Here is a 10,620-nt window from a genome sequence, read left to right as displayed (position 1 = left end):
CACATTCTTTAGCCAGGCCAGGTGAGAGCACAGGGCTGGGAGTCGGGATTTCTGGGTTGTGATTCTGGCCCCAGCATAGACAAGCGGTGTGACCTTGAACAAGTCACGCAGCCTCTCTTGGCCTTGACCCCCTCGACTGGAAAGGGAAGTTGGACTGAATGGCCCTTGAGGCTCTCCCAGCCCAGACATCTTACGAGTCTCGGATGTGACGTCTCTTCAGACAGAGCTAGACAAAGCCACAGGTCAGACCGGTGGCCTCTTGCACAGCGTGCTCGGATGGGTCAGGGGACAGGGTGGCTGTCCTCATGCGTGTAGACGGCTGAAAGCTGCAGCTCAGTGCGAGGAACTGAACACAGCGTAAAAGGAACATAAAAACAGCACCATGACACAGACTCCCCGACGGAGCCGTCGGAGGTGTGCGGCCGAGCCCAGTGTCATGTGTCTGACGGGCTGCTGGAGTCAGCAACTCCCAGGACGCTCTCCAGCTTTGAAACCCTGCGCCCCTGTCCCTCTGCCCAGACCGCCCCACGAGCCAGCTCTGCTGCAAGGCCTGGGGGCCTCCTTCTGAGCTGCTCTCTGCTCCATGCCCCCTGACATCATTCGCGGACGTGCCATGACCGGGTGTGTGCAGTGGGGACAGCAGTTTGTTCCTGATGTAGTTGGAGCGCCCAGGTTTCTGAGTGAGCCCTTCCACGGGAGCGTCGGCGCGATATCACTGCAGATGTCACTCTGTGCTTTCCCGCGTGGGAGGCAGAGGTGGTGTGTCGGCTGGAGCTGCTGGCATTGGGCACAAGCCGGGGCCCGGCCACAGGCGTGCAGCTCTAGGGGACACCACCCGCCATAGGGGACACCACCCGCCATAGGGGACACCACCCGCCATAGGGATCCCTGGAGAAAAGAGGTCGGGGCCTCCAGGCTGGTGGGGACTTCTCTCTCCCACGGAGGAGCCTCCGGCAGGGGCAGCAGGAGAATGGCCCGCCTGCCTTGCTGTGGGCCTAACCTCCCCTCTCTGTCCGCCCCCACCCGGGTCCTGGCCAGAGATCGCCATCGCTCTGGCAGGAAGTCTGTGGGCAAGGCGGAGAGTGCAGGTGCGCTCTGCAGTGCCAGCGAGAAGCCAGAGGGCCCGGTCCCTTCTGCTAACCCCGCTGTGCACGTGTGCGCGCGTGTTGTGTGTGTGCTCGGGGGACGGGGGGAGACCGATCAATCAGGTGGGCTATTTTGGTTCTTGGTCATTCCGTCCCTTGGAAGGGAGCAGCTCACAAGCTCTCAGTCCGTCCAGAGTCTATGTCGGTCCACGAGTAAGCTCTTCCCAGTGCTCGGGGTCCCTGTAGAGCCCGCTTCCCCTGTTCCGTGACTCTGGGGGTGCTCTCATACCTGAGCGCAGGGAAGGGCCCCGGGGAACCCCAGAAGAGGGGCGGGAACCAGGCGCTGGCCAAGGGCCAGCCGGTGGGAATGCGGGCAAAGAGAACAGAGCAGGGTTGCTTGAGAGGAGGCAGCTGAGGCCACGCGGGCCCTGTGCCCAGCCGTGCTGTCGAGCAGGGGGTACACCTGTCTGGGAGCAGCAAGGCTGCAGATGAGGCGAGGGGCAGGAGTCACTGCACCCCAAGCCCAGCCTCTCTCTGCCTCGGTGTCAGCTGCATCTGCAAACTAGGGAGGCCCCCTCCGCGCCCCTCACGCCCTGGTGTTACTGGCGGGGCGCAGTGCGGTGCAAACCCAAGAGCCCATCTCCCTGCAGGCAGGGGTCCCCAGCGAGGTCCCCTGAGGCGTCCGGCAGGTTGAGATGAAAAAAGAGACATTCCGAGGAGACCACCATCTTTCTTCACTCTTTACTGTGTAAAAATAAACTCAACGATTCATGTCATTTTAGCAAGAAAATGAAAAAAAAAAAAGAAAAAAGCAAGAATACCAGTAGAAATAGTGCATTTCCAGAGTTGCTGATGGGAGGTGGCGGGTCCCATGGTTTTGACCCATTTGATACCCAAAAGGCTGCAGATCATATGAAAAATGTACAGCTTTGGTTAGCAAATAATGAAAAAGTAAGATACATCGATTCTCTCATATTATACAGTATGTACATTGCAACAATATCAACCATAGGGGGTTCGCTTTCTCGTCCTTATTTTGTTTGTTTGTTTGTTTGTTTTGGCAAATAAGACAAAATTGGGACTCTATGTATTGGGCTCAATGACTTGTTCCCGTCAAATTGACTCACGTCCACTGTGCATGGGAGCAACACGTTCCCTGTCATTAGCTGAAGAAATTTACACACTCCGAGTCCGAGTCAAGAGATGAAACCATGGCTACTTCAAGCCACACGTTGGTCGCCTTAAGATTACAAAAGACCCCCATCCTCCTCGTGTTACCACGGAACCCTAGACTCCTCCGCCGGGGCTGGGACCGTGCACTGAGTCCTCAGACGGTTCTCAACAGGTCCGCCACTAATGGCCCGTTTCCACCCTGGTCCCAGCTCGCCTTGGGTAACAGGCGGCCTCTCCTCGGGGCCCAGTGGAACGGCCGAGGGTCTCACGCCGGCCTCGCCCCTCCCCTTCACTGCCCACAAGACACCCCCTTGGTCTCAGGTCCCAGGGCTGGTGACAAAGTGATCTTTGCAGTCTTAGAAAATAAACTGGGAATCTACAAAAGGAAAAGAAAGCATACAAAACGTGTCTCTTTCTTCCAAAATACGCGCTTTCAGTCCTACGTTTTGGTGGAGCCTGAAAGTATTTTCGAGGGAGATAGAGGTTGAGTTAATTTATAGGTTTGTCCTTTTCTTTCATAAAAATACTCTTGTTTGGTAATAAACTTTTTCTTCTACAGTAAGAGAAATAATACCGTGTTATCAAAAGCAAGAAGGCTTACGATTCGAGTGGGATCTAAGCCCCCCTGGGGGCCGGGAGAGCCTGCTGGCCGCCCCCTCTGCCCCCTCGCGCCCCAGACCCGCAGAGCCGTGGGGCTCCAGCTCGGCCAAAGCAGACACTGTCTCCACAGTGCTTCTTACCGTCTTCGTTTATAAAACGGCTTACCTGAGATAGGCATGGGTTATTCAGTGCAAGAGGGAGCATCAATCAGATTAAGGAGTCGGTGGAAACTAGTGGACTAGATTGGTGGCTGTGTTGTCCTCTCTCGGGGCCAGCAGGGTGCCAAGTATTAACACAGTGAGGGCGTCGGGGGCTTGGCACAGGCTCCAGGTAGGGGCGGGAAGGGAGCTAAGTGTCAGCTTCTGTCCCTGGCACCACGGGTGCGTCAGGGGAGGGGCGAGGACGGCGAAGGGTCAGGAGGCAGAAGGGACAGACACGTCTGGGGTTTGCTCTGCCCGTCTCTAGTCAGGGCAGAGGATGGCTTGTGGTCCTGATGGACAGCTCCCACCAAGCCCGCGCTGGGCAGAGTCTGGGGTTCCGGCATCGGCAGGGGCTGGTGGGAGGGGCTGACCGGAGAGCACCGCGCCGGCTCTGGGCCTTGCCTCGCAGCAGCTCCCAGATGGCTGATGTGAGGGTGGGCCGTCTGGTCTAAAGGGGTGATTTCAAGCTCTCGCTCTCTACCAACCACGGGTACTGTTTAGGCCTGTCCTCGTCCTGCACGTGAAAAATACTTCCTGGTGTGTTTGGGGCGTGGGGGCGGGAAGAGGGAACGGATCCTCTCCCGTGACCTCCCCCCGACACCCTTGGCTTGCATTCCCAGCCATTTTCGGTAGCTACATGGATGGTCACAGAACAACGGGTGGCACTTGGCACAAAACACAGAACCGGAGAAGTCCATGCAGGCAGGGGGACACACGTCAGACTGAGGGGGCAAGGGACACGCCACCCCGAGGGACATGCAAACAGAGAAGGTCTCTGCAGATCCAAAGATGCCACAACCTACAGCTCTGACAAAGCACAATGGTCAGAAGAAAAAAGCCACTGTTGAGCCACGACGCACAGCCTGGGCCGCATCCTGCGAACGGAGCGCGGCAGATCGGCGACCGGGCACCGTGCAGACACCCACGGGGACACGCACACAGAGACACCAGCACAGACACACACAGATGCACTAGGTTTCCGACACAATATGGACCTGCGTTTAGGGAGACAGGTGCCCCGGAACGGGAGGCAGAAACACCTGCTCCTTCTGAAGAAATGTCTGCAGCTGTAGGTGAGCCAGGCAGTGCGGCAGGATTTCTAGAAAGACTTGCCAGCCTTTTGCTATTTAGACTCCTGGTGACAGAGTCCAGGGTGCCCTTGGGGCATGCGACCCCCAGATGGTGCGGAAAAGCAGGGAGCTCGCCTGCCCTGGGCGTGATCTGTCTGAATGCTTTTCCTCTCTCTCTCAATGTACGCGTGCGCGCGCGCACACACACACACACACACACACACACACACACACACACACACACACACACACACACAGAGTTTTCCTCCCGCCTCAAAAGACTCGAAGGAAATGTGCATGATGGCTTTTCATGGGGAAAAAAAGCTTCTGGACACTGGCTGGGTCTCAGTGTCACTAGCTGGCAACAGGTTGGGGGCTGCTACAGGACTTGAGCCCTGTAAGATGGGGAGTAGGTTTCAGGGCCTGGCCTGGGTGAGGGGTCTCCGGAGGCCCTGCCCCCGGAGGGCTGGCTGAGCCGCTGAGCCGGGCCCGCTGCGTGGGCTGGGTCTCAGTGGCCCCGTGTGGCTGGGTAACCAGGTTTCCTCATCTAGAAGATGTGCCCTTGAGCTGACCTACCGCAGCCTCCGGTCTCCCACTGCTGCAGGCAACGGGGAGGGGCCCCGGGGCCTGGCTTCCCGGGCTGCGGGTGGGACACTCCTTTCTCAGGTCCTGTGGTGGCAGGACAAGCTGGCGGCTGAAAGGGAGGACGGATCCCAGGCGTGCCGTGCCGTGCCGGGCGTGAGGAGGCGGGAGGGCTGAGGGCCAGAGCCGGCCGAGCTGGGCACGCAGGCCAGCCTCCCAGATGCCAACAGCGGGATGCTGGCCGGGCACTAGGGGGTGAGGGGGGACTGCCCGGACCCCCCTTCCCACCTCCTCTGAGCACCTGGTGCCTTCACCCCTTCAGAGACAATTCTACTACAAAATAAAAACGCTTCGTGGCGAGCACCGCCCCCCCACTCCAGCCTTTACCAAGCCGCCAAAGGACACTCATCTCATCAGTAGAGATATGCTGCTCAGAACAAGCTTCGCAAATGGATACAAATGTGTGTGATGAAGAAGCCACACGGGCCTCAAGGCACGCGGGCAGCTTGCAAGGTTGGCAGACGCACTCAGCCAGCCATGAGAGTCCCCACAGCCACAAAGAAAGAGGAAATGAAATGCCTCATTCCAAAAGAAAAAGCCTCCCCCCAGAGACACACGCTCGTAGACACACGCACACACACTCAGACACACGCACGCACACACGCACACGCACACACGCGCAGGCCTCTCACCTGCTGCGTTTAAAATGCCGCCGCCCGCGCCTTCGGTGACTGGGGCCTGCCTGAGGAAGGGTCCCGGGCTCCTAGAGAGAAGAGGGCCTCCTTGGGGACAGATGGGAGCCGGGCCTGCCTCATGTGCACGAGGACCCAACCAGGCTGTGCGTGAGCGTGTGCGTGTGCGCGCGTACGAGGGCCATGGCCTTGACATTCCTGAGGGAGAGGGAGAGAGACAGGACAGATCGTCACCGCAGAAGCAGGGGATGTGGGTGGGGGCCTGGCTGAGGGGCGGGAGCTCAGTTGATCTGGCGACAGGCTTCGAATGTCCACTTGGTGGCCCCGCCATAGATCTCGATGTGGGACTCGGCCCAGGCGATGACGTTGCCAGAAAGGGCCTTGGAGCTGCAGGTGGCCAGGTTGTACACCTCCCCTGGTGTCAGCTTTCGGTCCCAGATGTTGAAATGGGCCAGCTCACCCACGAATGCTTGGGTGGCGTCGAACCCGCCACCCAGAGTGTCCTTCAGAGAAAAACAGGATGAGGGTGAAGGGAGCGGTCGGGGTGAGGACCCAGCAGGGGGACGTCCCCTGTCTCCTCCATCAGGGGCTCTGGGTCTTCAGCCCTACATCACCTTGCCACCATGGGGAGCCCAGGAAAAGGGATGCTGCTGGTCGCCTCTGCTATGGATGCAGAGCTTCTCCTGGGGGGACAGCTGGACTCTGCCTGTCCTTCAGCTGGTCACTCAGCCGGCGAAGGAGGGGTCAATTGGGGCCATGGATGACCTGGGAGCAAGGACACCTCCCCACTCTTCCTGCTTCTAGTCAAGGAACTCGATGTCACTCTGCCAGCAACAGCTGCCCCACAGGAGCAGAAGGCCTGGGACTCTGCTGCCTCCAGTTCCATCCCAGATGCCCAATGGGAGATGAACCACTCCCAGGAAATAAATCGCCTGCCACTAAAGGCACGAGTGGCTTTCCAGTGCCAGAGGAAGCTCTGCTGCAGTCTCAGAGGCTGACGCCCAATGCCGCAGCCGCCTGCGTTTCTGACAGTCCCCCCGGAGCTCGACTCTGCTCGAACTGCTGCATAACCTGCTCCCCCTGACGTGTCGGGGACCACCGCCCTCTGCAGCTCGCTCCCTCCTGGTCCCCGCTGCCCAGCCCTCCCAACCTGCCTGCCCTCTGGTTCTGGGGTGTCCCCTCCTACGCCCCCATGGCCAGTACCTGCTCCTGGCCCAGCACCAGCACGCCTTGTGGCTTGATGGGGTGGTAGGGAGCCAGGTTTTCCCCGGTTCCGCCCTGGGTGCCGTCCTGGTAGGCTTCCCAGACCCCGTCTCGGGTGGTCCAGGTAATACAGATGTGATGCCACTTGCCGTCATTGATGACAAAGGGCAGTTTGGCCACCTGGGAAGGAGAATGACACACGTGACATTAAGGGTACAGGGGTACAGCTGAGGATCAATGATCATCACTATTACTAGTTCAACCGTTATTCTTCTTCTTGCTACATTTAAAATAAAGAACAGGAGCTACGATTGAACTCTCACAGCACCCGCCCCTCCGGGCTTTGCACCTGTTAGCTCCCATCTGCTGGATGGGTCACAGGATCACAGGTCGTGTGACGCTTTGTCAAGGGGCCCCTAAGACGATCTGAACACACAAATTCCTCACTCCTGCAACCGGGGGACACGGCTGGAAAGGCACAACCTTCCCGGGCACCAAAGCCTTGGACTCCAATTTCCAGCCCGGGTGTTAGACATTTGCTACCAGCACCGGCTCAGGGACTGGGGAGTGTGAACGCTGGCAGCTACTGAAGGGCTGATGGAGGGGGTTCCCCCAGGAAAAAGGCTGCCTGCCCCTGGGCTCTGGCCCCCTCCCAGGGGCAGGGGTGAGCGGAGCAGATCTGGCTTGGGAAGAACCTCTAGGGGCACCTGTGCACCCCCAGAGCATCTGTGGTCCTCAACGCCGAGGGGCAAAGCCAGGGCTGAGGGTGGATGGGGAAGAGGAGGCAGGGATGGCCCGCTGGGAAGGGTCACCACCTGCCCCAGCAGCCGGCCAGGACCGGGACCCGGGGGGCCTGGCTCTGCTGTGCCCGCTCGCCCAGCTGGGCAGGGCCCTACCTTGTCGTTGATGAGGATCTCCATGGGGTTGTTGCCCCACTCGATGAGGACGAGCTCGTTGGCCTGGCCGGGCACGGCGTAGGAGAAGGGCGTGCCGACGCCCGGCGCCGCGCTGGAGCGCAGCCACATGCACACGGTGAAGGCGTACATCTCCGGCAGGCTCTTCTTCACCTTGGCGTACATGTAGTTGGTCCGCAGCGGGAACGTGAGCTGGAACTTGTCGCCAGGGCGATTGTCCTTCTGACCTGGGGAGGACAGGGCACAGTCCTGACCTGTGCACCCCGACGAAGTGCCGCTCCCCATCTGCAGCCCACTCAGCCCCGTCAAGCTCAGGGTCGCAGACAGCAGACTGCGCCGCCACTCCGCAGGAGCTGGGAGGGGTTCCGAGAGGTCACATGCTTTGTCCCAGGGCACGGGGCCAGGACGGGAGAGCGGACCAAGGTCCCTGCAGCCAGGTCTGGGTCCCCGATGGTGCTGCCCTGAGGGGTCCGGGATGAGGGTGGGGGAGCATGGCGGCCCTGAGCATGCGCACCTGGGCTGTGTAGTGGGCGGGAGGCAGTGGGTCAGCGTGCACCCTGGAAACCAACCCTGCCAGGCGGATCCGGAGAAAGGAGGTCCCGCCCCGCCCCAGAAAGGGCCAGCTCCCCTGGGAGCGGCCCTTTGGTCCGGCCTGATTCTGGGATGCTGGCTGCAGACAGTACTCAGAACCCTCTTGGGTCTCCACCCAAGACAGCCAGGTCTCTGGTGCCCTGCACATGTCCCTCGAGGCCAGGAACGTTGCTGCCCCTGGTCCCAGCCTGAGGACTCGGGCTATTTCCGGAATCCCACTCACCCCACAGGAGGGAGCCCAGGCTCTTCTAGCAGCTCTGCCTGGGATGCAGGACGGCAGGGACCCCCCGCTGGAGCTGGCCCCCCCACCTTTGAGGACTAGGCCACTCACTCAGAATGAGCTTTCCTGTGTGTTTCCTGAAAACTCAGGCTCCTGCCTCCTAGCTTTCCCTTACAGGAGGCCACCAGTTCCTCGCCTGCCAAGATGTCCCCCGGGAACACTGCCTGCCCCCTCCCCACCCACACAAACACTGTGGCTGTGGCCCTGGGCACGGCGACTGACTCCAGGCAAAACGTTCCCACCCAGCACCGGGCACAGGCACCAGGCCGGGAGTCAGAGCACACACACCCGCCAGCCCCAGGGTGCGCACGGGGCCTGCCACGGAGCCCAGCTTGGAAACGGCCCCCAGGCCGAGGATTATTTCTAGAAGGCGTCCTGCTGGGACCGCTGCCCCAGCCTCCTTTAAGCCAGGTGTCAAGGAGCAGAGCAGCCCCGCCCCCCATGGTGCTCCCCCGGGTCTCAGGCTCCAGGGCCCTGGCCTCTGGGGGAGGGGGGTGGTTTTCCTCTCCCGACTCTCCCCTCCTCCTCCTCTTCCCCTCCGCCCCCCCTCCCCTGATCTGTTTTTCAGTTACATAAGGTGCCTTAAGATGGCACTGTTTAAATCCATCTGGCACATTTTGCGGTCTGAGAAGGGTCACGTGGCCCTGCTCCAAGCCCAGGCCCCCCCCCTTTACAACCTTGTTTGATTTCTGCGACTTCAAGGCTGAGCCACCGAGCTCACCCGTGGGCCCCCCAGGGTGCAGCGGGGGCCTCCGGAGCTGGTGACTCAGGAACCACAGGGCATCATGATGCCCGGGATTGGGTTACTCAGAAGAGAAAACCGCTGGAGGGGGCTCGGGGCAGAGGGGGGCACCCAGAGATCCCTGGAGGATGCCAGGGGCACCAAGGAACTGGGAGGAAATCTGCTCAGGGCCCAGATGTGTGGGGGACCAGGAGGACGGGGCTTCAGCCTGCCAGCTCTTTGCTGGGGATGGAGACAGGCTAGAGCCAGGTTTGTGCACAGAGAAGGCTCAGGGCCACCATAGCTGCAATGCAAAGTTACTGAAGATTAAACAAACCAGACTTGGAAAAATCCTGTGAGTGCGCGTGCTGGGTGCGGAGGCCACCAGGCAATCCCTCTCTCTCTCTGCTCTCCCTCCACAGAGCTAGCCAGAGTCCAGGTGCCTGGGCCAGGCCAGTAAGAGTGACTGGAAGCCCAGAACGCGGTGGGAGATGGGTGGGGGGCAATGGAGGGGTGGCGGAGCTCAGGGCTTTGACCGTAGGAGGCCAGGACCCCAGGCAGGGTCCCACTGGCAGAAGGAGCCAGGCCTGAAGCAGGCTTCCTCCCCCCACGTTATTACCTTTCTCCAGCTCGCTGATCCGCTGGTGCAGGGAGGTGAGGGCGCTCTCGATCTTGACCCTCTCCTCGGTGTCGTTCTTGGGGCCCCCCTTGCCCTCCTCCAGCGTGTTCACTCGCGACAGCACCTGCCTCTCCAGGTCGTCGATCTTGCTCTGCAGCAGGTCCTTGAGGCTGTTCGTCTGGCTGGAGGAATTGAGCCGGCTGTACTGCTGCGGGGTGCAAGGGCGGGGTGGGGGAGACCACAGCGTTACGGCGAGAGCCTGGACCCGGCCGGGAGGCTCGCGGCGCGGTTCCCCCGGGGCGACTGCGGGGGCGGCCTGGCGGGGAGCTCCGCAGCCTCTGGGCGGCCCCGGCCGGGCGGGGATGGGGGTGTCCGGCCGGGTCGCGAGTGGGGTGGGCAAGGGCAGAGGGGCGCGCGAGCCAGAGGGGAAACCGCGGCGCGCGCGGACCTCGAGATTCTCCAGGCGGGTTTTGAGCGACTGCAAAGTTTGCCCGAGTTGGCTGAGCGTCTCGGCGGCCGGCGTCCGGGACAGGTCGCCCATGGTGTTCTTGCCGGAGCCGGGCTGCTTGCGGCCGCTGCCAGCGCGGGCCTCGCCGGCGCCGGCGTCCAGCGTGCTCTGGCTCTCGCAGCGGCCCAGCTTGGTGGTCAGCTCGCGGATGGTCTCCTTCTGGCTCAGGATGGTCTCCTTCTGCTGCAGCACGGTCTCGCGGAGCTGCAGCACGCTGCTCCGGAGCTCCTCGGCGCCGCCGGCGGCCACGGACGCGGTGCACAGGTCGGCGTCCACGGGCACCGAGGTGCAGATGAAGCGCGTCGGCCCGAAATCCTGGGCCGCGCTGCCCAGGAGGCAGAGGGCGAGCAGCGCACAGGTGCGCGCGGCGCAGCCCGCCAGC

The 10,620-nt window shown here is 61.3% G+C and overlaps 1 protein-coding gene across 1 annotated transcript; it reads right to left on the bottom strand.

Moving 5' to 3' along the window:
- Window positions 1-1,818: 1,818 nt before the first annotated feature.
- On the bottom strand, window positions 1,819-10,619 carry NPTX1 (neuronal pentraxin 1; the record flags this gene model as incomplete). Its single annotated transcript, XM_011379720.2, has 5 exons — window positions 1,819-5,905; window positions 6,606-6,785; window positions 7,502-7,746; window positions 9,731-9,938; window positions 10,179-10,619. Coding segments are annotated over 5 exons (1,296 nt in total), but the record flags the coding sequence as incomplete, so codon positions are not given.
- Between the last annotated feature and the right edge of the window lies 1 nt (window position 10,620).

This window comes from Pteropus vampyrus, unplaced genomic scaffold (genome assembly GCF_000151845.1).
Source record: "Pteropus vampyrus isolate Shadow unplaced genomic scaffold, Pvam_2.0 Scaffold371, whole genome shotgun sequence".
NCBI classification, from domain to species: Eukaryota; Metazoa; Chordata; class Mammalia; order Chiroptera; family Pteropodidae; genus Pteropus; species Pteropus vampyrus.
Note: the sequence above shows the minus strand (reverse complement) of the source record. Positions and strands in the feature narration are given on the sequence as shown.